General features: G+C 36.0%; 3 protein-coding genes across 3 annotated transcripts; all 3 read right to left on the minus strand.

Annotated features, from left to right (window-relative positions):
* Nucleotides 1-5,449: 5,449 nt before the first annotated feature.
* Nucleotides 5,450-8,285, minus strand: LOC110453475 (ryncolin-1-like). Its single transcript, XM_021502427.1, has 6 exons — nt 8,270-8,285; nt 7,828-7,967; nt 7,469-7,490; nt 6,852-6,953; nt 6,355-6,519; nt 5,450-5,792 (listed from the first exon to the last, which is right to left on the minus strand). Exons 1-6 carry the CDS (start codon nt 8,283-8,285, stop codon nt 5,584-5,586), a joined length of 654 nt encoding a protein of 217 aa, XP_021358102.1. The 3' UTR covers nt 5,450-5,583.
* Nucleotides 8,286-9,363: 1,078 nt separating this feature from the next.
* On the minus strand, nt 9,364-10,945 carry LOC110453477 (cell wall protein DAN4-like). Its single transcript, XM_021502431.1, has 2 exons — nt 10,894-10,945; nt 9,364-10,178 (listed from the first exon to the last, which is right to left on the minus strand). The coding sequence occupies exons 1-2, from the start codon at nt 10,943-10,945 to the stop codon at nt 9,364-9,366; spliced, it is 867 nt and encodes a 288-aa protein (XP_021358106.1).
* Nucleotides 10,946-16,329: 5,384 nt separating this feature from the next.
* Nucleotides 16,330-23,490, minus strand: LOC110453478 (ficolin-2-like). Its single transcript, XM_021502432.1, has 5 exons — nt 23,310-23,490; nt 18,560-18,690; nt 18,049-18,136; nt 17,358-17,522; nt 16,330-17,054 (listed from the first exon to the last, which is right to left on the minus strand). Exons 1-5 carry the CDS (start codon nt 23,488-23,490, stop codon nt 16,825-16,827), a joined length of 795 nt encoding a protein of 264 aa, XP_021358107.1. The 3' UTR covers nt 16,330-16,824.
* Nucleotides 23,491-27,176: the final 3,686 nt, after the last annotated feature.

Below are 27,176 nucleotides of genomic sequence, written 5' to 3' on the forward strand. Positions count from 1 at the left end.
AAGTGTACACATATTAAGGCAAATATCTTTGAGATACCAAATAAAGATTACTGTCATACCAAAATCTGTATATCACTATGGATGCAGAAATTTTATAAAATCTATTAAAATCTTATTTTATTTGCCATGCCAATGTTTTACAACTTAATAAACGAAAGAAACGCTCACCATAAGGACTAAATCAATTTGAATTCTTATGTTATGATGTGGAATAAGGTAACTACAGAAAAAACCGCTAAGTGTTAATCGAAAAAAAAAAACACAACGTCAAGACATGCAGTATAGTGATGTTAATTAAATTACATGCTATATGACCTTACATTTCTATAACTATACCGACAGGTTTATATCCCACTTTTGTTCTCACAGCGTCCTGTATTCCCGTAAGGGTCGGTAACAAACTATAAAACACAGTTTGTTGCAACACAGAATAGTATTTACATTTTCATTTAAAGTTCCGCTTTAAGCATTACCTAAGAAATATATGATTTTGAAGCTTTCCTTCCATCTCGATAAACACGAGACAACCTTAAAAGCAAATATTCTGGTGACTTCCCGCTGTTCCGGGAATATCGTTTGCAATGACGATACAGACTCCATTGTAACGAAATTAAAAGGAAAAAATGTATTAAGGTAAATAATAACTAAACATATATATTGTAAATATTAAGATTGAATGGTATTTTTCAATGTTCATGCCGTTGTGAACTCAAATCGGTTACATATTTTACCAAATCGGGCTTCATTTAATTTCTGTGTAACCGATATGTGTCTATACCAGCATAAATTTGAAAAGCAAATATCGTTCAAGCCTTATTCGATTGAATTGATTCACAACTGAAAGCAAATTTTAATTATAATTCTGTTAGTGTCTCCTACGAAATTCGTACAGGACCGATAACGGTGTGAAGACTATCGTCGCGTGCCGGCATCGAACCAATACGTTGACTGCATTTTAACTTTGACGAAAATCCATGTTTATAACGGAACACTTATGTGTATGTAGAATACATATACAAGTTTATGTAAGAGTATATGTATGCCTGCTAAAAATGACTGCATGATGATCGTAAAAGAAATAATATTAAAAAGCCAAGCATCACTGTAAAAAGTCTTTTGTTTTCCCACTTAATGACATAAAAGATTCCCAAGCTTAAATCTGCTGCACGTGCTGCAGCGTTTTTTCGTTTGTTTTTTTCTAAATGCTTTTTTGTTTTCTAACTCTTTATATAAGAATAGCTCGTTTTGTCCAAGCAAGGAAGTCTTGATGTTGCTACCGATAGCTTCCTTAATGGCGTTAAACTTCAAACTGGTGGCGGTATGGCTCATTAGGCCGCGTGACTGTGTAAAGGGACTGCCTTACCAGTGTGGTAGCACATTAAAGTTACACCCTAGTTGATGCATGCCTTTTAAAGCTTTAATTGTAGCGTTTACAAGGACTTAACAAAGGCAAATCAAGCTATAAATGTCGGCTTTTGCGTTTATATATTGCATTTTTGTATGATTAATGAACAATTTAAATAACCAACAAATTTCACACTGAATTGAAGTTGATGTCAATAATTTATTTTTAATTGAAACTATCCTTTATTTGTATGTACATAACTTATCATATTTCACACAGAATTGACACTGATGTAACAATTATATGTTTTTAATTGAAATGGACATTCATTTCTATGTACATAATTTTACATATTTCACACAAAATCGACATTGATGACCCAAATTATGTTTCTATTGACATTAACATTGATAGGTTGATTCATTAGATGTTTGTTCTATTAAATGTCAACTGACACCGATCAACTGACACCGATACGAATTGTAGGTATACCGTTCACGGTATTTGAGCTTGTATAACACGACACAAATATTATAATTGCTATTTATTAAAACGAATAGCCTTCAATTCGAATTAGTCTTAACTCGGATTTTTTTCAAAAAGGGTAATCTGTTACTTTTGCTGTTGTTGATGTTTTTTGTTTCGTTTAAAGTTCTATTTGTTGTCCTTGCATAGGTCCGTTTGATCTTTTGTCTTAATATTTTTCTGAAGTCTTTTTTATGTGTGTCGATGTTTGATTGATAGTTCTACATTGTAGATTCACATGAGTGGTGGCATCGTGAAGGATAAAAGGCTACCCTTCCTATTCTCCTTGTATTTTTTTCCTTTGTTTATACTTATCACTAAATAGAATAATAAAGTTAAATCGATTTTGAGTTCGAGTTATGGTCCTGGTGACACTTCGTTACTCTCGTTGTTTTTCATGACAATGGTAACTTCGTAATATATTTTCATTTTAAGCGTTTTATATGCTATGATAAAGTATCTTTAACCTGAATAATTTCTCCAAAGCTAGTTTATTCTTAAAAATAAGTATGTTTAACGTAAACAACCGCACAGAAGAATTGGCCAATACTTGTCTAGTTCCTAAGGTGCAAATCAGTAAATTTAGTCTTCATTCGCTATATGTATTATATTATACAAAAACATTATATAACGTCATCATTTTGTTAACGGAACACATTGTTTTATATGCGCAATAACAATTCCAGTGCATTTTTTTACTGAAGACAGTCTCAAGTTCACATTGTCATATTTGAAACTACAACGTTCTTTAAAATAAAGTCAGGACATTACTTTAAAAAGTTACGCGAACTTATCTTATAAAAGTAGTCAGTGAGCCCAACATATGGTAATAGCTTATTTTGAAACTGGGCCTTAAGATATGTTAGTTTAAATGTCTTCTTGAAAACTTAACGATACATGCTTTTCCGGACAGAGGTCCTGAAATAGTGTTTCTGTTGTCATAAAAAAACCACTTTAGTTTCCGTGCGTGTTCTCGGAAAAGTAAATAAGTCGTCCGGCTGTGACTTGTGTGGTTATTTCTATATTTAAGGTGGATAAACTTGTTATTTTAGCAATATTACAGAATTTCGTTGGGTTTTTTTTCATTTAAGCAATATTGTGGCAACATTTGGAAATTTTTTAAAAGTGTTATATGGGCAACATTGTGGAATTTCAATAACGCACATCTAAAGGTACAAAAGAAATTTCTACTGAGGTCGGTATCTTTTGGTAACATTTGTAAGGATTCCGAGTTACATGTGTTGTGTGGTCTTCATAACAAAAAGTTTGTCTGATATATCAAATAGTTCAAAAGGGTGGGGTTTACGTACATTCCATACCAGCAAATCTAGACAATAACGTTGCATATAAATGAGCTATGTTTCCCGAATCAATGGCTCATTTATATACAAAGCTGGCATTGATTGTCATAGAAAGGGACACAAGCGCTTTATCATTTCAATTAAGTAGTAAGTTTGAAAACGGATATCCTGTTGCATTATATCAAAACAATAAAACGTGTCGCAACGTTTCAAGACCAACTGGTCCCTTTGTCAAGCTATGACTGAGTGAGCAATTAGTATGACACCAGGTAAGTCATGTAAAAGACCCGATACTGACCTACCTGTAGATGGGGCGGGATATACACCCTACCTACACTCCATATCGAGAGTGAAAAATTATATTTCGTCAGAATAGATCTTTCGATCCTTGTGCGACATGTGTGTGAAAGTGACGATTTGTTTATAAAATATCAGTTTGAAGTGCGCTCCGGGCGCGGGGCGCATATTTCCCGCATATTATAGAGGGCCGGAGTTCTGACGTTAATCGACGACAGACCAATATGAAAAAGTCGATAAAACGTCAGAATAATTCGAACTACCTCGAAGGGTATCATTAAATGTTAGGACCAAGGATTATTACTACAACACGAACGGACGAAATATGCTGATAAATCATGTAACTATATCTACTGTTTTTTTATGCATTCCATCTCTTTGTAGCTGTGTATGACATGTTTATCCATAGCGAATGATGATGTGTGTACGGTGTAACTTGATAAAATTTTCATTTTTGTCGAGGTCGAAGTCGTTTAGATAATTTTACTTCATCTTGTTAAAGCTTTGAAGACGATTACACGATTTTTTATCTTTATTAAAAAAAAAAAAAAAAGTGTCATATTTTCAAAACATATATAACAAAATTAACTTGAATTAATTTAAACAGAACTTGTTGGTCAAGTGGAGATTTTAATGCTTTGAGTTTTGTGAAACACGTTTTCTCTTCTGGTAAAATGAGGCGGATACGTCTGGAAAAGTACAAGGACAAAAAGGTTCTTGTTGCACAATATTTGTCTCTTTCGTTGACGATACCCACCATATAAACCGAGGTCACACTAAAGTAAATGCACAGCCTAAATGAGAGAACACCCGAGAGTGACGTAGAATCAACAACAGCCCTGTATCCTTTTCCAGTTTTTGTTGAAATCTGAATCCCCTTTCCCGGATAGAGGAGCTAACTCACCTTTATACAAATGTTCTTGGCTGGAGGCAGTTTCCCGCGTGTTTATTCGGATTCATATGAAGATTTCTTTGTTATTGTCATGGCTTTCAAGGTTCTGCTGGTGTCTCTTGTGCGTTATTTTAAGTTCAAATCCCATCGATTTGAATTTGTGCTCCAGCATGTTATTTTGTTATTATTAATTGAATTGGTTTAGCAAAATTTGGTCCAACACATTTATCAAGAATTATTTGAGTAAAGTAAATCATAGCGTTAAGCAATGGAAAAGGCATTTTTAATTATAGACCTGTCGAGGACATTTATATCACCAATCAAACATTTGATTGAAATTTGAAGTGATTTTACCATTACACTGACAGTTCCTACAAAAAGACGTGCTCGAGTGTACCTTCGATCCATGTCCACTGTAACACGACATTTACACTGCTGAGCTGGTACAGTATTTACGTTAATGCGGTATCTCCAAACCATTATCATAAAACACAATTCTGTGATTAAAGAAATTCTTAAAAAAGAAGTTTGAATCATATGACAAAATGAATCATGCAGTATTGAAAAATACAATTCTGCTAAAAAGAATGCTTTATATTTTACAAACGAATAATTAAACAAACAAAGTCTTCATGTGGAGATTTCCGCGATTTGTACCTTATACACTGCAACGCGGCGTGCAACCTTTTTTAGTTGAAATATATTTTATATCAATATTTGAACAAAGGATTATGCATAAGTTATATATGAAACTACGCCTTTTGATTTCGTCTTTCTGTTCCCATCAGTGTATTAACATTCATATCTTAAATGATGAAATAATGAAGAAGTAACACATTCTGCCACAATATATTTCCATTTAAAAGACTCAATACAGTCTTAGTACAGAATCCCGAAATTGTGAATAAGATATTCGTTATTTCCCGTTTAAACAGCTGTCCAGTAGGTTTAGAAACATATTTCAGCATTATGACTACCGAAACATTAGCGTTATCTTTTGACAATCGGACATGTCAATTTAGTACAAAAACATGCTAGGGTGAGATATATATGGTTGCGAATAAAAAGGTCATAAACAGAGTAATTAAGAGTACAAATTAATAAAGTTTAATTATAAAATTAACTGTCACAAGAAACAAATTCAGTGTACATATAAAACTCTTATGAAACTGGCACGTTTCAGATAACCCTACAAAAAGTTTATGAAATATAACAACTTTACCTTAGCTAATCACCACTAAGAAGAACCAGATCACGCCTTTCCCATATTGTGACGTCTGCCCTTCCAGGTACCGAACGTTTAAATTGGAATTAATACAGGCATAGTACCACCACGCTCCTTCGTAGTATAAGGCACAGTTTGTTCTTGCTGAGTGGTTATCGTTATATCTCGTTGTGAAACCACATCCATTATGATAGGCAAGTCCATCGTCTAGAATGAAAGTAGGTATATAAAATACATATCAGTGTCTAAGATTCAATAGTATAAGGGTGATGATAAGAGGATATGGAGACGGACATATTATACCCTAACCTGGTGAAGATATATGATACATCTATGATGCATTTGATGTTGTAAAAATAAATTAAACAACATTCATAATTAGCAACAAATGTTGATTTCCTGCATATGTTTACTTAGTAACAATTATGCTACCACTTAGTCCGAATTATTCTGACGTTTTATCGACTTTTTTCATATCGGACTAAAACCCGAACAAATTGGTAGTGCAGATCGAGCGTTAAACTGCGGTTAAAATTACCTCACGAAATGCAAGTTTAAATTAGACTATAGGTAAATGATATGCGCATCATGGCAGTTTTTTAACAGGGTTTGTCTATTTTTCTATTTTTGCCTCTGTTTTTCATGGTTTTTTTTATTTATTCATTTATTTGTTTGGTTTTTTTCCCTCATATTAAATTTGTGACATCTTTTCACGTATAACTTAAATGTGCATAAAACATGATATTTTTATAAAGGTACGTAAATATACCTGCAGTTCCAAAATAGTTTGAGACGTTTAGCCTGTATTTGGTCGATTGATCTCCAACGGCGAAAGGCATGTAATGTGCGTACGTTCTGATGGACTCGAAATCCTCTAGTTCTACCCTCAGTTCATGACTACCGTTTGATGTCAAGTAGTAGATGATCTCGTTTCCTATCAATAAACAAAGAAAATATCTTAAATGTATAACAAAGGTTTATTGCGATTGGTGTCTTGTTATTGGACACATGCATGTATTTCATTTGGCACGAATTGATAATTCAGGAATTGAATGGATAAATTATATAAGTAAAATATTAAAATATAGGTTATCGACGAGAGTAAACAAGAATATTTTGAAAATTGTCTTTGTTATGCAATGAAAGAAGATTACAAATTATTGTTCATAGTTAAATAACTTCAGAAATAAATCGATATTTTTTACAGTGCATGGCTGATTAGTCATATAGAGTTTTGTTTGGCAATTTTAATCAACTATTTAATACCTATCCAGCCAAACTTCATTTTCTGAATCTCCAAACCCATTTTTGGTATTCGACATAAGTTTTGTTGAAATCGACAGTCCCATCTGTGCGCCTTTGAAAAACCTGTGAAAGATCGAAATGAGCATATGATGAGACAAAGTTTAAACAAGAACCAAATATGTTTATAACAGTTATTTTTCGTTGTTGTTTTAATATGAATTATTTAACAGTCGTCGATACAACAGCGGAAGAGAAAACATATTAGCAAGCGCCAAATTAAAACACAAGGGGGAAATAAGACGTCGATGTTAACACAAAAAGACAACTAACGGTTAAAATGGAGGCATGTTAGCCTAGTGGTAGGTCGCCGGGCTCGTGACCGAAAGGTTGCAAGTTCGACTCTCGTCACGGCACTGTGTTGTATCTTTGAGCAAGATACTTTACTTCGCTTGTTGCAGTCTACTCGGGTGTAAATGAGTACGTGGCTGGGTAGTGCTAGACTTGTAGAACGTTAGTTTTGAGCGCCGAAATGGCAGAACCGGCTGTATGCTCCCCAGGGAGTTGAGAAAGATATTGTCTTGTTGCAAAGGCCCTATAACCACGGATAATAATTTGTGAACCGCTTTGAGACGACCTACGAACTAAATTGTGATAAAGCGGCTGTAAGAACGTCAAATTATTAATCATTATTATTATAAAAGAAATCTATGCCGTACGGGAGACATGCTGGACACCCACAAAGAGAAGGTTGTATGGTATTTAACCGTCATGATGCTGTGTGTCGTTAATAGCAAAATAAGTCGATCACCAACATCTTTAGACACTATGTACATGTCGTTAAGCACCCAAACATCAAAATCCAGAAGGAGGTCACGTTGAACGTCTTAACATTGCTTGAGAGAGTGTTCTCATGTAGATATCCTTTTTAAAGATGTTCACAGATCAGCAAAAAATGATTACGAAACTTGAATATTATACGTTATCTTCTGCCACTTACCGTCCATCCGCCTCCGTCTGTTTCCATGTCGCAGAAAACCTGCTTTTCCGTAAAGGTCTCATCGGCGGTTAACATGGATATATTATACAGGCCAGACTCCGTTTTACCGTTTTGTTTGGCGTCATCACAGTCTAAAAATGCTAGACAAAACACAAGTCTTAAATGCTTAAAACTTTAAAGTAACAAAGATGTATCGTACCAAACTTAGTTAAAAGTTACATTTTGTAATATTCTATAAGTTTGCATGAATAAAACACCACTTTCATATCACAAATTGACGTAAACTATAGGCATTACATTGATACAAGCCACTTTCATTGTACCATAAATAGGAAATGTACATCATGAAAATAGAAGTTAACTATTAACTATCTCAAATGCGGCTGGAGCACATAACACCAATGGCGGGTTTCACACACAGCTAGGTATTTGATATAGTTACTGTCTAACACTGCCATGCTGTGCAACCAAAACATGCAAAAAATGTCGTGTTTAACAGCACAATACGTGTTTTACACATGATTATGACTTTTTTGTCCCTGATGAGCTGCATTGTTTCTTTTATGAATGGCACTTTATCTATAACTTCGTGGCATTTCATATATAGTTTGCCATAAAAAGATCATTGCGATGCTGTATAATCATAATAATTCTATTTTTGTTGATGGATTACATATTTGAGAATTCGGTAAATATTGTGCAAATGACATTAATTTAATCAATTTGTTGTAACATCATTACGGAAAACTTTACAAAAGTCCCCGATTCTATCCCGCAGTCGTACCACGGTCAATGATGTGTAATCCGCTTTGAGACGACCTACAAACTTGGTTGTGATAAAGCGGTATATAAGAAACTCGTTTTATTAGTATCAGGGAGGCACGGTAGTCAAGTGGTAGGACGCCGTGCTCGTGACCGAAGTGTTGCGGGTTCTCGCCACGGCACGGCAATGTGATGTATCTTTTGTTCGCTTATTTCAGTCTACTTAGCTGTAAATGAGTAGTGGTTGGGCAGTGCTAGAATTGTTGACTTCTAGCTGTGAGCACCGAAATGGTAGCACCGTCTGTATGCGCCCTATAACCAGGTACGGATTATAATTTGTGAACCGCTTTGAGACGAACTACATGTAGGTTGTGATAAAGCGGTATATAAGAACCTTCAATTATTTTTATCTAGTATCATTATTATTAGTCGTAATTGATGTTGATTGAAGTCATCTTACTGTTCGTATTATTGTTATACACCCATATAACAAATTTGAGGGAAATCGGTCAATATCATATTTTTTTTAATAAAAGAGAAGAATTACAGGCTTTTGGGACTGAACCATATCACACATTGCACATACTCCAGAAAGCATTTAAACAACAGATTTGTATGTAACTTACATTGGATATCTTCTGCAGGTGCCGCCCTGGTGGTTGTGGAAGTTGTTTAGGTTGGAGTTGTAGTTGTGGTTGTGGTTGGAGTGGTAGTAGTCCGAATTATTCTGACGTTTTATCGACTGTTTTCATATAGGTATGTCGTCGATTAACGTCAGAACGTCAGAGTTGTGGTAGTAGTCGGAGTTGTCATGGTGGGTGGAGATATGGTAGTTGCCGGAGTTGTCGTGGTGGTTGGAGTTGTTGTAGTTGTCGGAGTTGTCGTGGTGGTTGGAGATGTGGTAGTAGTCGGAGTTGTCGTGGTGGTTGGAGATGTGGTAGTTGTCGGAGTTGTCGTGGTGGTTGGAGTTGTTGTAGTTGTCGGAGTTTTCGTGGTGGTTGGAGTTGTGGTAGTTGTCGGAGTTGTCATGGTGGTTGGAGTTGTTGTAGTTGTCGGAGTTGTCGTGGTGGTTGGAGATGCGGTAGTAGTCGGAGTTGTCGTGGTGGTTGGAGATGTGGGAGTTGTCGGAGTTGTCGTGGTGGTTGGAGTTGTTGTAGTTGTCGGAGATGTCGTGGTGGTTGGAGTTTTGGTAGTTGTCGGAGTTGTCGTGGTGGTTGGAGATGTTGTAGGAGTCGGAGTTGTCGTGGTGGTTGGAGATGTGGTAGTTGTCGGAGTTGTCATGGGGGTTGGAGTTGTTGTAGTTGTCGGAGTTGTCGTGGTGGTTGGAGTTTTGGTAGTTGTCGGAGTTGTCGTGGTGGTTGGAGTTTTGGTAGTTGTCGGAGTTGTCGTGGTGGTTGGAGATGCGGTAGTAGTCGGAGTTGTCGTGGTGGTTGGAGATGTGGTAGTTGTCGGAGTTGTCGTGGTGGTTGGAGTTGTGGTAGTTGTCGGAGTTGTCGTGGTGGTTGGAGTTGTTGAGGTGGCTGGAGCTGTGGTCGTGGTTCGAGTTGTAGTCGTTATATCTTTAGTAATACTTACTAATGAGCTTGACTCTGTAACATAGCAAATTTGAAAGATATATGCCACGGCCATTAAACTACATTCCGTTATTTTGTTTTATTATTGACTTTTCGAGGTCGATAGTTGTTATATAGACTCGATAAATTTAACCGAGGAGATAGTATATACAAAATTATTAACCGAGACAAAAGACCTTATTTATTATATAACATAACATGTACATGTATTTAGATAACATGAGTTAGTAAATTTACACATAGTGAGAATATCCAGTTCTGAATTTAGAATATAGACATAATACATCGTTTTTTTTCTATGAACAACAAAAAAGAGCATTAAGAAAAATCATTCATGTACAACCTGTTAAGATACCATACCTTGTACAAAGGTATCTAGTAAACAAGTTAAAATAACAGAATGTTCATTATTACTGTCATATCTGCTATAAATTAGTAAGCCCGAAACTATCATATCAGGAAGCGTCGAGGGTTGATACAGATTTGATATGGCATGAACGGTATTATTTTTCTGTTTATTACATACTTATATACATATTTATAGTGAATGGTTCATCTTGAGCGTTATTATTCCTTCGCTTCCAAAAGAACCAAAACCTTGTAAGATATATCATTTCAGATGATCATCGGATTCCGTTGTTTTATTTATATTATCAATTATTTGCGAATCAAAGGTGGCAGTGTAAACACGATTTAATGTAAATGTAACCCAAAATCTCACCATATTTACCTTTAGTGTTTAAGCTGGTACCGCCTATGTCTATTGTACCGGAATATCGCATGCTGGCTGACAGACATGTTGGTGACTCTGAAATCTACCATAAAAGTCGAGCCAGATGTGAGTTATAACCCACCAAGATGTAATTCAGTTCATTTTGGACATCGCACGTGTGTATCCCAGTGGTGCCTGTGTCGTCCTGGGCGTCTCCGTCACTGAGAAATGTTAGGAACAGAAAACCAAGGAACAGTGTCCTTGTCATGGTAGTAGACGGCTCCGAAGTGTAACATGTAGGTCCTGTTGCTCACGTCGCCAAAACTTTAAAAAAAAATCTAAACATTCCACACATTAATACGCTGTAAAGCACAATACATCTTTGTAAGTATGTCTATTTCGTCTTACTTGTCAGTTCAGCACGTGTTCCAGATATTTAAATAAATTACAAAATGCGATAAGGATGTGATATGTATACTCCTGCCTAATTTAAAGTTCAGGAAATAAGTTATTCGAAATATTGACGTAAGATGACTGAACGATCGACAATTATGTTGTCAATATTTGATTAAAATTTAATATCTGTCTCGTCACACATTTTGTGATCAAGTAATACCATTATTGTACCCGGTAAACAACAGAACACACACACCAGTATCCAATGTCAACGCACTGTACATCCAGTCATTTCAGCAAGTCCGTACAACTTTTAAAAATGTAATTATTTTATATATCTTTTTACAATTATTGATAATTAATTTAATGATATGAATTCAAAGTACAACAAGCTGTTACAGTGTATGAGGATTTTAATAAGATCCAATCAATATTTAAATAAATATAACTTGATTTTTTTTTTAAATGAAAAACAAACATGTTATTTTCAAATGAAATTACATTGTACGGCTGTACTAATAAACCTGTTTAAATGTCCGTAAAATGGTGTCGGTATTTTTGTTTGTTTGATTTTATGGTAAATGAGTTTTCTATGCTCACACTATAGGTACGTACTTGTTAACAAAACTGTTTATTTTGTCAACTTTATAATAACCCCTTAAAGCGGTATCCTGGAGTATAGGGATTGCAGTGTTGTTGTCGTAACTGTAGTGTTATTTGGTACGCAAAACATGCTAAGAAATTTAACCCTTCTGTACTACTTCATATAAATCATAACCGTACCCTCCAGTTCATGTGTTGGTGGGAAAATGTTTGTTTTAATTATTTATACCTAAAAGTATTTCCTCAATCATTTTGCTATATATTTCATGCATATATAATAATTGTTTTTAGAAGATCTTTTGTTTTCATACATCATGAACAATTAACTTAAATTTCAAAATAACATTTCTGTTAAACATTTCCCCATTACCTGGTTGTCAATGTATGATTTTGCCAGACGTTTGTCTCCTGGACCTGACCAAAACATTTCAGAAAAGTTGAATTACCAAGATTAAAGTGTGTTACATGTATCTCAGAGGTCAATCAATGAAGAAAAAGGCAAATAATGCTAAAAAACAGCTCAGAGAAATCACTTTCAGTAAAGTATATGTAAAATTTGTTTTGTTAAGTCACTTTGTAATATATTCAATTGCAAAATGCAGAAATGCATTATACAATAATGTTTTATATAGATGAGGAATTATTTTGGTCCCTCGCTCGCATATAAACTTGAAGGCGTTCGCCGGACACTGTCCAGCTAGGGCAGATCATATAACGAAGGTTTAGGCAAGCTGTACTTGATGTAAATAAAACAGAAAAAAATATACTGCTAACCTTTTACCAGTTTATTACCAGATGTTATCTTTTGATTTATTTTGTTTACTTGTGTGAATGGGAAGGAATACATACCCACTGCGGCGGCAACACCACCCCTTCAATATTTTTCTAATGCATTTTGTAGTCACCGCCAAAAGAAATAACAGTGTGATTGTCATGCAAATGTATGTATTTGTTTGTTTGTTTGTTTGAGTGGTTTTACGTTCGCTCCAGTGTGTATTTTATGTTGTAGGGATTTTATACTTTTATTCCGGTCGTTATTCCGGTAATGAATCCACTTAACGAACCCATTTGTGTTGTATGATATTTCTGCTGTAGTTATACCACGACTGCTACGTTCCGTATTTTACATGTAACTTAAATCCTGATAATAATTCATATGCATTTTCTATCCAGGTATTGTCGCATTTCCCCAGGTTTTCGATCTTTGACCTCGTTCTACTACCTTGACAGTGTGGGGGGTGACCCCTTCCACCATTACGTCGTTCGTATACACTCCTTTTTGTCATTGTTTGGTCGTAGATAATATCGCTACATCTATATACAATGTATATATTTTTTATCGCACCTCGGACAGAATTGTCTGATTGGTTGAAATCGGGTCACATGGTGACCCCCTATGAGACTATAGGGGGTCAGTAACATTTCTTAGGGGGCAATATGGTGGCCTTTGTCTGTCGCTAGGAAATTAAAACAAATCAGGTCTAAAATACGCCTTATAAAAACATTTATAAGAGTTGCCTCCCCTACGCCGGTTGAAAATAGTTTACCTTCCGCTTTGACATGACGTCAGGTACTATTTGTACAAATTATGGCACGATTTGGGCAGAGGACCCGAGTAGAAATTTACAAAAAAAAAAGGAAAATTACGCAGAGAAGACGTTGAAATGTAACAAGGTCACAGTCATGACCTTTGGGTTATGTCGACAGACTTTATTGGTTGAGTATGCATACCAAATATGAAGCCTTTATCTTACACAGCTCAAAAGTTATAGATATTTTTTAGATTGATTGGAGTTTCTTGAGCAGGACAAAATATGTCCCAGATGTATCAAAAGGGGGTATAAAGGGTCCTCGGTGCGGTCCAGGTTTGTGACACTGACTGGAGGCACGGTAGTCCAGTGGTAGGACGCCGGGCTTGTGACCGAAGGGTCGAGGGTTCGAGTCACGGAACGGCACTGTGTTGTATCTTTAAGCAAGATACCTTACTCCGCTCGTTCCAGCCTATTCAGCTGCAAAAATGAATACGTGGTTGAGTAGTGCTAGAATTGTAAAATGCTAGCTGTAAGCGCCGAAATGGCAGCACCGGCTGTGTACACTCTAGAGAGTTGAGGGAGATATTGGCTGGTTGTAAAGGCCCTGTAACCACGGATAATAATTTGTGAACCGCTTTGAGACGACCTACAAGGAGGCGTATCCATGTTTGTTATACATTTCTGCATGTGTGTACACTGTATATGTGCTGGAGGCCATCTATTGACGGTTTAAAGTGCTACCTCACTGAAATACTGTATCGCTTGCTCACAACACAGTACTCCAGCCGGTTACATTTGACTGAAGTGACCATTAATTGTTGATTTCCCAAACAAAATCTGTGTTAATTGTGTCGACAATGCTAACAACTTTAATGGCTAAATAAGCCATATATATATATATATATATGTATGTATATGGTAGATTGCGTAAAAATATTTCACATAAGGCAAACGATTCAGTTAAGCCATTGTAAATTAATTGCGTCATAAAAGCAAAGGTGAGTTATATTTCTCACCAATTCGTACAAACCACAATTGCATCAGCCATGTTTGCATATGGTTTTCAAGTAAAGTATGTATTTCTGGGTCCAAAAGCTTACGAATGGCAATTGCATCATTAATATTGCATAGCGTAAACATTGCTGTAAAATAATATCGTCAACAATGCCCTGATGGAATACTTTCATCAACATTGTGTTTATGTCTTCGTAAGGTAGCGGTGTTAACAACGCCTACATACATCAATGTCAACATTTGCTTCGAAGGGTCAGAGTTGCTTTGTACATAGGGTGATTATGTCATAACTGCGATAACATAGATTAATTTCGTCCAAATGTTCATATAAAAACATTGCAATTGTGTCAATATTGTCTTTTTACGATACGTGTAAACGATGCCTTCATATGATGATTGAGTCAGCATTGCCTCTTTCATTGCATAACAAAGCATGCATAGTGCTATTGCATAACAATACGTTCATGAATACTGTTGTAAAGATCAGATTCTATATAATTAACCGATCGGCAATGCCTATATAAGGTTATTGCATTAAAAAATTCGGACACATGTTATTACCTAAAAGTAATTGCACATACAAACACACCGAATCATTATTTTAAGCAATTTTGATATCGGGTCAATTCTTAATTGCCTACTTGCGGTATTTAGATTGACAAATTATCAAAAATGTTAATTAGTCAACAATAATAACATTGACTAAATGCATTAAGTACTTAAAATATGTCTGAAAAAGCGAAGTTGCGTGAAGCGATGTCTAGTAACATTTAATAACTCGAACAATAACTGCACAAGATAATTTCGTTAAATTGTACGTGCATCTGTCAAATCGCATGTCAATTCTCACAATGTTTTATGGCGTCAAAAAAACCTACATGTGAAAATTAGTTTTTAGAGAATGTACTGTTAAGTATATGAACGCAGCGTACATGGGGTAATTCCGCCAACAATGTTATATTCATATAGGATGATGGTGTCAATATTGTTTACATAATGTTCGTGTAATTGGTTCAACAATATCTACTCAGGATAACACCTTGAATAAATCCTACGTAGGATTCATTTGTAGATATTCTAGATAAGTCTTTTCGCATCAACGTTTCCCTTTCTGAAGTTAATTCTTCGGAATTGCGTGTACAAAGCTGAAATCGTCAACTATGCCTAAATATAGAACAATTGATTTATTCAACAATCTTTGCACAGAGTTGTAGCTTTAGCAATTCGTTTATAAACATATCACACCTTTATATACATTTATTTATATTTTTTCTTTTTCTTTTCACGAGGAGATATTTCTTATATATCTTTTCATTGACCGTCAGGTAGACAACAGATCAACTGCTTTGATAGTGCATTAGCGATGTCTAACATGTATGTATCATCAACTTTATGACAAGGTAGTTAACGCGAAGATCTAGGGTAAAAGAGGCTATATATACACTCCTGAGATATCTCATCACTCGATGCGATACATTATAATATCTTCTTGTCATGCTTTTTATCAGAGGTGAGATGAATTCCGGCACGATAGTGACACACACGTCGTTGTATAGGCATTGACAAATTTGAGCACACTTAATATCACAAAAGTTAGAATGATTTAAGATACATTAAGTTCTCTAGCTTAAGACAATGACATATTGTAATATTTGTAAAAATAATGTTAGACATGCTTCAGTCTCTGCCTGTAGAAGTAAACGAGAATTTGTTGGCACAGGTCATTGATAGGTACATCAACCAACAACATATACAGTATGTAGAACGACATCCAGAAGGGTTGGTCTATAAACACTCGGGATAAATCAATAACAACGAAGAGCAATGCTAAATACAATGTTTTTATTTCTTTTAAAGTTTTAACATTTTTTGTTAACATTATTGCAATGAACTTAATGTGTGTCGAATAGGAACTGTATTCAATCATACTGAAACCTTGTAATTTTTATACACGATTTTTCGTTTGCGTAATATCTTGAAAGACATCGTTCGGGTTTAACATTATAAAACATTTTTTTTCTTTTATATAAAATTATGAGTGCTTGACCACCATTCAAGTTTATGTTTTCAATGTTTTCGTATGGAGAAGTAAAAACCTTTCAAATTATTTGGATTTTTTTCATTGCTTATGACTTTCGTGAAACTTTCAGCCTCTGATATTCCATTCGTACGAGTTGTAAGAAACCTCAGAGTCACTGCATTTCCATTCGAACAAATGTTGTTATACCCTTGTCCTTTGCTTTTCCTTTCCTACATATTTTGTGACCCTTGTATAAGAGCCTCCGCACCATTATTTTACAGTTTAACATAGTTGTCTGATAAACTGCAACTCACTTTTAACTCTGACTGCTCAGAGTTCTGTGATGCACTACTATGTCCAGATCGTTCGCAATCCCCCTAGCCATCATCTTGATTTGTTTGAGAGAGTAGTATTGACCCTTCCACTTGGCCCATGTAACCCCCTCCCGCCCTCTGTGGTAATTCCCGAAAGATACTGACCATTCAAGTTGCAGTAATGACACTTCCTGTACCACCAGGCACCAGTGTACATGGTAGCACAATCGCATGTACAAATGTCATTGTCATCATCTTTGGTAGTGAAAGCCGACCCATTATGGTACGCCAATGTATCTTCTGTAAGGGAAATTGGCAGAACAAATCACAAATTAAGAAGATAAACCACAACAACAAAAAATACACATTGAAAAAAAACAGCTAAATGAAAAAGACACCCTAGACTACATCGACACAAATAAACGCTATGAGATGTCAAAAGACAAGGAAATTAAATTAGTGTATATGCCGATATGATTACATTGCGCATGCTATTAAACTAGACATGCCATAATCTGTTTTTGTCAATTAACTATAGATTCATTAAAATATGACTAACAAATGATATAACCATCAGAAAAGGTAAACGATTATAAAATTTACTTGCACTTCCAGAAAACCCCGATACATGTAGTCTGTAAGAGGTAGTTTCGTCCCCGACCCAGAAAGATGCATAATCAGCGTAAACAGTAATGTTTTCAAAATCTTCTAGATCAATTCTCATTTCGGTCTCTCCAAATGATGTCAGAAGATATAAGTTCTCATTTCCTGTAAAATCCAAAGTCATTGTAGTTTAACTTTTTGATAGTATCATTCGATAAATCGATGTCGAAGGAAATAAAGTTTCTATGGGTAGAATGAAAACAAAATGTTTATTCCGTCGCAATGATATTGATATGTAAAACAGCATCGGTCATCGCATATTATTGGAAATTAAGATAAATTGAGTACATATTCTAACATAATTATTAAAAGTAAGTGCAGATATTTAAAAATCAATTTAAATTAAGTGCACGTCATTGAAAAACTAGGGTAAATAACCTTATCATTGGATATTAGGGTAAATTAAGTGGATATACATACAAGTACAGATAAATAAAATGCGTATTATTAAAATAGCGGCGAAATAAGACCCAATCGTTCAATCTTAAGGTACATTTAATGCACATCATTTAATAACGCTATATTAAGGGAACTTCATTTTAAAGTAAGATAATTAAATAGTTTTTCATATGAGATCATGTATATAGATTATCCATTATTTCACTGTACATGTTAATAATTTGTATATTACCAAGCCAAAACTCGTCAGCAACGTCCCCAAATCCAACTTTGTAATCATTCCAACCCAAATAGAAGTGGACGTCACCATCTATACGTCTCTGAAATACCTTATAATAAACATAATGAAAAATATGTTCAGTACCAACTCTACCCAGAGTTGTCGTTCCTTACACTCCGTAAGTAAGTGAATGTAAGGAACGAACTCTCTGGGTAGAGATTGGAATATGTACATATAATGTAGCCATGCGTTTATGTTTTTGTTTTGTAAAAAGATAATTTCATTATTATATACACATAACTTAACCCTTATTATTTAATCCAATATGTCACTATATATATATCAAAACATAGTACAAAAAGAGGTTTTACTCCATATTTACAGGGCAATATTTTGATATCTCAAACAGGCTAAGGGGTAGCGAGTATGTGACATGGTTCGATACTGAAGTATAAAACCAATTATAAACCGAAAAATAACAAAAGAATACCAAAGAGTCAGCAAACATTATGGGACAACTTACTGTCCATCCTGCTCCATCTGTATCCATGTCACAGTAAACCCTTGTTAGTTTACTACCGCCCAGTGTGATATTGTATACTCCGGAAACCGTTACTCCTTTATCTCTGATGTCCAAACAGTCGATAGCACCATCTGAACAAAATCCAAAGGAAAGCTAGGAATATATTTAATACCATGTCAATACACAACACAGTCGATAGCCCCATCGGAAAAAACCCGATTGTAAAGCATTAAGAGCAAATAGTATGATATTAATTCAGTGGAAATAGCGATAATAGTGAATAAACAGATACCTCAGGAATACATGTACAGGTACAACTTTTCATTAATTTCATTATTCTTTGAAATGTTCAAACGGCGTTGACATAACGTACGGAATCGAAAGGAAAAACACTGCCCTCTGGTGATGTTAATTTCACAAAACTGTGCTTGACCAGACTCTTGAATTAAAAGTGATCAAGCGTCTAGTTAAACGAGACTACGTCTGAACAAGGATGAATACCGTACCTACGAGAAATTCACATGCTTCATTCTTCTTCGTTTTCCTGTCTAAATTAGACGAATACCTAAATTATAATGATGCTTGACCTCAATCATTTCATTCTGTCTCATCTAACGGCCATGTTTTTTTATTATAAAAATGACTTGTAAATGTATTATTGATATATTATATCTAAGTATTGTTATTCAGTGCTCTTATTTAGGATAACGCTTAAGCATAGCCCCTATCTTTTTACACTAATATGACTAACTTTTAAACGAACATGATGTGGGGGGGTTTCTTCAAAACTTAATATATATCCTAAACAAATAATCATAATTTTATTTATTGATCAACAATTATGACACAAGATATTGTCTTGCAAATTACAAAATTGGGGGGTGGGGGGTCTTAGTGTTGGAGGAAACCGGGGTACCTAGAGAAAACCCACGTGGTCGAGCAGGTGACCCTAACATTTTCACCTTCGATCGGGGAATCGAACCCCGGTCGTCTTAGTGAAAGGCAAGTACGCTATCCACTGCACATCCCGATATATATCATAACAGAACAACAGAATAGTCTGAAGTGAATTCAATGTTTATCTTATCTATGATTGTCAATTTGTATTCGTGACATTAAAATATATTGTTCCTAATCGATGGATAGGTTTGTAATATATAGATCTATATAACATGCGTATAGCATTGTTACGGTGTCAACCAAATTGCAAAAACCAAAATGGCTGACAATGTGTTACAATATGTTGTAACTCTATAAATTGTATACATGTATATTTATCTACATTTTATTCTTATTTTGGCTCTTTACTATTACTCTTGATGCCGTATTTAAGTTAAGTTCAATAAAACATGATGATGATGATGATGATGATGATGATGATGATGCAAATAATTTATTAGTGAGTATGAAATAATGAAAGTAAATATTTGTGTCGGAAAAAGAGAGATGTGTGAATAGTCGTATTTATGTAATTTAACAAAAACATTTTAGCAAAAATTGAGTGAAAGAGGTTTCTAAATTGTACTTGTCATGTTCACAAAAAAAGTAAAAATATATTCAAATGAGTTATTTTACTAATATTGTTTTCTTTGGTGAACCCCTTGGCTAGGTCAGGACCTTACTTTATGATACAATTTGATTTCAATCTCATCATAACTATTCCAACCAAGGTTGAATAATTTCTTTCTGAGAATAGATAAAATATACCTATATTAACCAGAAAACTTTACCCTCCCCTCAAGGTAGAGCAGATTACCCAAATGACCCTAAGGACCTTTCCATCCATGAAGATTGAAGGTTATTTTATTCACCCCTCAGGCCCTGGGGCGAGGCAGGATATTATTTCCTCATATGATTTAATCGCTATTTCAATGGACGAAATGTGATCGGAATAGGTCATTTGAGCCTTTGTCAAATGTGACCTTGTAGGCGTATCTCTTAAAATTAAAAAGCAATGTTCACAAAAACATTTATCTCCCCTTAAAAGCCGATATTTATATTTACAAGATTTAATATGTGTTAATGAAATTATTCTTATCCGTTTGATATAGTGTTTAGGTAATAGGTTTGTGTCACCTTTTCTCAGTAGAATTTCTTCAAATTTTGTAGTTATATTGCTTTGAAGTAAAGACAATTTTCTGCCACAAAAAAAGATAGGCTGTCAGAATTTTAAGGATTTTAAATGGAAATTTATGTAAAAAGGAGTGAATTTTGTAGAAAAAAATGAAAATCACATTGTTTGGCAAAATAATGTCAATAAAAATGATACTGCCGTAGATAAGTATTGCATTAATGAATATCAATTTAACAAATGCTGAAATTGTGTAAAATAAATGATCTATTACCTGGGGGATGCAGGCAGAGAAGACAGGCTAATTATGTAACACCTGGGGAAAAGTGGAGCACTATAGGTTTACATTGGGGACACAGATAGAGAGGACTGGCTAACCCCTGAGGAAATAAAATGAATTACAAATTTACCTAGAGGACACAGGTAGAGATGACTGGATCACACTTATATAGTAAACTACATGTTTATTTGGAGGATACATGTAGAGAGAACTGTCTTACACCTTGGTGAATGAAGTGAACTACAGGTTTATTTGGGAAACAGTGGTAGAGCGTACTAGCTAACACATTTCTGAATGAAGAACCCTACAGGTTTATCTGAGGAACAAAGGTAGAGAGGACTGACTAACACATGGGGGACTGAAGTGAACTGCAGGTTTACCAGATGGACACAAGTAAAGAGAACCGACTGACACGTTGTCTTGGGGAATGTCGTAGACTAGTTATTCCTGTGGGACACAGATAAAGAGGACTAGCTTACTCCTTAGGGAATATAGTGAAGCATGGGACACAGGCAATGTGGAGTGGTCAACACCTGGGAGAATATAATGCGCTCTAGTTTTACTTGGAGGACACAGGTAGAGAGGAGTTGTTACTAACCTCCTGCCACCGATATTATGTTAAATTCAAATTGTTTCATATAATGATGATTATAATAATTCGAGGTTCTTAAATACCGCTTTATCACAACCTAGTTCGTAGGTCGTCTCAAAGCTGCTCATAAATTATTATCCGTGTTAATAAGGCCTTTGCACCAGCCAATATCTGTCTCAACTCCCTGGGGAATATACAGACGGTGCTGTCGTTTCGGCGCTCACAGCTAGCATTCTACAATTCCAGCACTGCCCAACCACGTACTCATACCCAGCTGAGTAGACTGGAACAAGCGGAGTAAAGTATCTTGCTCAATTATACAACACAGTTCCGAGCCGTGACTCGAACCTGCAACCTTTCCCTCACGAGCCAAGCGCCCTACACTAGACTACTGGCCTCCTAAATATGACTCTATTTTCAAATCATTAATCTTTGTATATGAATCGCCATTACCACGTGCGAACTATTTCATAACATTCAGTAAATGACATTACAGTATATTATTGCAGCTCATATTTTTTGCTTGTCTTATTATTCTGCGGATCATATTCTGGTGATCACATTATTGAAATGCGAAATTACGAAAATATCATAATATGTAAACTTACCATTCTCTTAGCACTAAATTGTTTGCAAAATAATTCCTTACATCAGCTTAAAATAACTTTGTTTTCTGATTAGACCCAAACTTTGATATGCATATGACATTATTATTTCAATGGCTCCTCTAGAAGTAAAACCCAGGACCTCTTGCTTACTTAGAGTCTTACGCTTAACTAAATGAGCTATAGAGAAATTTACCCTTTTATGCAAGTTGGTAGGCATATGTAGCGGCTTGTGTTTTAACCAGGTGACAGTTTTCTCTGGCCCTAACAAGACTTACACATTTTGACATATATGGATTTCTAGTTCTAGTTCTAGCATATATTGTATATTGACCACCTTCAACTAATTGAGGATTTTGTCACAAAATTGGTTTTATGCAGCACAAATGACATACTTTATACATGACATAATAATTGATAATGATCTACTTAGTTATCCAGAGGACAAGGTAACAGATTGAAGGAAGGGGGAAGGATAAGACGCGTCTGGGTTTGTTCTAGCAGATATAGTCTGAGCTAGCAAGTGATTGGGGCGATCCCGCCCGGCAAGACTTACACGTACCCGACTGTATGCCAGCACTAAAGTGGAGTAGAAAGAAAATTTGATTCAAGGAGAGGCTGAGGGAGAGGTCCGTCCAGCAAGCCAGTGATAGGGAAACCCCCACCGTTAAAGCTTATTCGGTAAAGGGGGAAAAGAAGAGAAGTGATAAATTATAAGGAAAGTCTGTTGAAGTCACTACCGTTATTACTCTGCATCTTCAATTTTATAGCTGTGCCCGGAAAGAGATGTTTTGAAAGAGTTGAAAGTGGGTGCATTAACGATGTCAGATGGTAATTTGTTCCAGTCTCGTATGGTCTTTGAATGTTATTGAGATATTTTTAGTTTTCTTCTTATGTCTGGTGTGGGGCCAGAGCGCACTGCTATATGAAAACGTGGAATTCTCCGACACCGTTTGGTAACCTTCACGTGAAATTTGAGAAAGATCCCTCGGGTATTTTTTGTAGAAATAGCGCTAACCTGCTACCAATTTTTAACTCTTAAAATTCAAGCTGTTGTAGCCTAGACTGTTTATCAATAGGAAATGAATTTAAATTAAACAAATAACACGTAAGTGTGGACAGATCCATAAAGTCTAAGACCGATCCATTCCAGCCTAACGTCAGTAACTACTTTTAAAACCCTAAACAATTGTTTTACTTACATTCCGTGGGTGTTTCCACTCTGAATGACACTCTACTCAGGGCAGGAAGACTAGGTTTTACTGTAACTTGGAAGTCCTTGTAGTTGACCCTGGACAAGTAAGACTGATTCTTTGCTGCTTTTCTTGTCCGTTTATGTTTTTTTGCTGTTTCAAATTCAGCATCACTCTGCCGTTTTGACATGTTGGAGGAGACAGGTAGGCCTTACTCCAGAGTGAATGTTTCGAATGGAAGTGAAACGCATGGCGCTAACTACAGTCCGGTAGAACCGGGACATTCCGGTAGCGATAAATTGACCTATTGGGCTTTTGTCGCCACCTATACACCGCATATACTGTATATTTTACATTGTTTGTAACAATATGAATGTTGTAATCAAGAAATGATGTAAAAGTTTTTGTACGAGGTACTGTATGTCTATTCTCTTCGAATGTTCAAGTTCACACACGGAATTAGATTAGACCCTGCTATCCGTGGTTCACATACATTCACTACAAAGTTATCAGAAAAGGTAACAAATCAATCAATATATTAAAAAGGGCCTGTTCATTTATGCGGAACAACCGATTTGACCGTTTATAAATGTAATAATTTCGGTTATAAATCCTGGCGAACCTGCAAATGTTTATGCAGGCCTTGCAAGGCTTTGTCAAGGCTCGCCTAAATGCAGCATCAGATTACTAGGTCCGACCTTAATTAATAAACGAACAACTGTGGTCCGATCGGTTTGACCGTTTAAACGAAAACGGCCTTAAGAGATTGGCTGGGGTGAATAACCAAGCACATGCACAAGATTGAAAGTTGAGTGAATGCCGAATTTGTTTGGTAAATTTACATTATCTTACGGTGGCTTATTTCTGCCATCTAGTTTTAACATTTAATACTATTTCATCTTAACTTGACTTAAAAAAGAATCTACTCCAAAATTTAACTTAATTTCCTTTCAATATTCAGGTAAATAAACGTGTTTGTTTTGCATTAAGTATCATTTAAGGGGAAAATAATTTAACTGAAGTGGAATGTTATGTATTGACCTAAAGAAGAAAATCTTTTTAACTTATGTAGAACACTTTTTCACATACATTTTTAACAACCATTTTCATTGGCTTTAAAATTTATGTTATCAGCCCATAACGTAAAAAAAAGACGTCGCCGTTTGTAAGGTCGCTTTTTATTGGCTGATACAGCGGCGTAATAATTTCTAAGATAAAAGAGTCCATCAATAAAAGTGGATTTACACAGGGATTGTGTATAGTAGATTAAATGATAAGGATTGACTTGAATATATTTGTTTATGTTATGTAGCTATAACACAAAAAAACCGGAGTGTACTCTAATCATGGTTTATTTAGAGTACACTCCTTGTTTTGCGTTAAATCTCCATAACATAAAAACAAAATTCAAGTTAATCCTTAAAGAAAATTCTCAGGCTGNATCCGCCACTGATGCGATAAAGAACATAATAAAAAAACGGATAAGTGAAGTAGGTGAACTCCTCAGGCATAACTCTAAAATAGTAACGATTCGTCTGCTTCCGTCATTCGGAACAAAGTTGTTGTGGCACTTAACAATGTTTCAAAGGAAGCTCTCCGAATAAGGAGAATATGATCGGGAAAACTTTAGTGTGACGTGAGGGTGACATGAAGTTTCATTATCCCGTCATTCGGCAGTTATCTTACAATCAGATTCGCTGTTATAGAGTTGAGGTATAATAATTTAATATCAGGTGTTAGTGGATATGTAATTTGATGAATAGGGTCATTTGTGTTTGGTATCTCTTAAACTGAAATTATGGTCCAGACAGCATAATTGATTTTGGCATATATATTGCACCAATTTGTTAGGAGCATGTTCATTGTAGATGGCGTCATACGTTGTATACAGTACAAATCTGTAAATATATGTCTTTTCAACTTCAATGAAACATCTGAAATATACAAATATATACGAGCGGAAAAAAGAAACTCTGCATGCGGAGAATTGTTAAAGAACATGTATTACCAACTGTATATACATGAACATTCACACACATGACTGATTATGACACATACACACTATCTGTGTCAATGACAGTTTTTCTCGTGCAGTTTGATCTCTATAGGCGTTGACCAGTTTGCACGTTTTTCTCGTCCAGCCATCCAATTCGACAATGAAAGTTTATTTTTCAACTGTTGGGTCACTCTGTTGAGACCAGTGAACAGTAAAAACAGCAGTATAACGTTTTAATTTGTGATTAATGCTATGCCGAGGATCAATGAAAATTACCGCCTCCGGATTATTGGTATGCTTCAAGCTGGTATGGGCCAAGCCGTTGTCTCTACACGTTTTCATGTCCATCGCAACACCATACGGGATTTGTGGAGACGACATCAACAGTTTGGCCACGTCGGCGATCGACCTCGTGCGGGACGTCATCGTGTGACGTCACGTCTACAGGACAACCATATTCAGCTTGTCCATTTGAGAAATCGCTTCCAAATGGCAAGTTTGACTGCCCGGACAATCCCTGGGTTGCTACCAATAAGCCCGAGAACTGTACGGAACCGATTGCTTTAACGAGCTATCCGTCTGCGACGTCCTGCAATCCGCCCAGTTCTTCTGCCACGTCATCGTGTAGCATGTCTGGACTGGTGCAGAAGGCATCTGCGATTTACTCGACGGGATTGGGCAGGCATTTTGTTTACGGACGAGTCGCGAGTCCACCTGGATAGTAGTGACGGCCGTTCCAGAGTGTATCGTCGCCTTGGAGAACGTTTCCGTTACGCGTGTGTGGTACAACGACGTTCTTTCGGCGGAGGCAGCGTTATGATTTGGGGCGGCATCACAGCCAACGGGAGAACACCTCTGGTGGTTGTTAACGGGAATTTGAACGCGCTACGTTACCGTGACGAGATCCTCCGGTCCCACGTCGTTCCTTTCGTGCAAGGGCAGCAACGTCACATTACGCTACAGCAGAACAACTCCAGGCCACACATGGCTCGTGTCGCTGGCCCAGCAGAACGTTGACGTGTTGCCTTGGACTGCTGTATCCCCCGATATGTCGCCCATTGAACACGTATTGGATGAAATGAAGCGCAGATTACGGGCATTACCTAATCAACCGGTGACGTTGGCTGATTTGGCTGCAGATCTGGAATGCCATCCAACAAGCATTCTTGAATCGTCTGATAGGCTCCATGCGTCGACGTTGCCAGGCTTGCATTCAGGTAAACGGTGGACATACGAGGTATTAACTTTGTGAACTCAGTATTGACTCCTGCTTTGTTGACGTCACTCCTGGGTGTAACTTATTGATACCATAACGTGGAAAATGGAATGTAACTGTTAATAAATAACAAATAAATTGTCCCTGAAAACCTTGTTGTTCTACGTCATACACCTTTATTTTTATAACACATTTTAGGCATGCACAGTTTCTTTTTTCCGCTAGTATACATACATGTACAGTATTCTGGTAGGGTTTTATATGAAAAATAATTCATGCATGTGTCTGGTAAATGTCAAGGTCGTATAAATGTATTTTAATATGCGCGAGCGGATAAACTTGGACTACACCTTTGTCCTATATCATCGAGCTGAAAGGGCCTGTTTCTAGTAATGTTAATTCTCCATAGGAGCCTGCCCCCGTATAATTTCTTATCTAGCTCAACTACTGTTTTTTTCTTTTCCGAAGAATAATTTTACACCTTTCCGACACCCAGATTTCATAATTTCAGTGAAAATGTATTTTTATAAAGTTGTCAATTTCAGCATCAAAGACATAAGTTCGTAAATAAAAGAAGGTTATCTCGAAATTGTAATTCGCAACATAGTATAAATTTCTTTTGATAAATATTTCCAAAACATCGTGTTTATTCATAAAACATAAA

This window comes from Mizuhopecten yessoensis, unplaced genomic scaffold (genome assembly GCF_002113885.1).
Source record: "Mizuhopecten yessoensis strain PY_sf001 unplaced genomic scaffold, ASM211388v2 scaffold7333, whole genome shotgun sequence".
Classification (NCBI taxonomy): domain Eukaryota; kingdom Metazoa; phylum Mollusca; class Bivalvia; order Pectinida; family Pectinidae; genus Mizuhopecten; species Mizuhopecten yessoensis.

Coding starts and splice junctions, on each gene's coding strand:
- LOC110453475 (XM_021502427.1), bottom strand. Junction 7,491..7,827: donor CAGACGGAGGCGGATGGACG/GTAAGTGGCAGA, acceptor ACGTTCTTACAG/CCGCTTTATCACAATTTAGT. Junction 6,954..7,468: donor GCTTTATCACAATTTAGTTC/GTAGGTCGTCTC, acceptor GATCTTTCACAG/GTTTTTCAAAGGCGCACAGA.
- LOC110453477 (XM_021502431.1), bottom strand. CDS start 10,945: ATGCGATATTCCGGTACAATAGACATAGGCGGTACCAGCTTAAACACT. Junction 10,179..10,893: donor TACCAGCTTAAACACTAAAG/GTAAATATGGTG, acceptor GCTATGTTACAG/AGTCAAGCTCATTAGTAAGT.
- LOC110453478 (XM_021502432.1), bottom strand. CDS start 23,490: ATGTCAAAACGGCAGAGTGATGCTGAATTTGAAACAGCAAAAAAACAT. Junction 18,691..23,309: donor AGTGGAAACACCCACGGAAT/GTAAGTAAAACA, acceptor GATTTTGTTCAG/ATGGTGCTATCGACTGTTTG. Junction 17,523..18,048: donor TGCTGACGAGTTTTGGCTTG/GTAATATACAAA, acceptor TGGATTTTACAG/GAAATGAGAACTTATATCTT.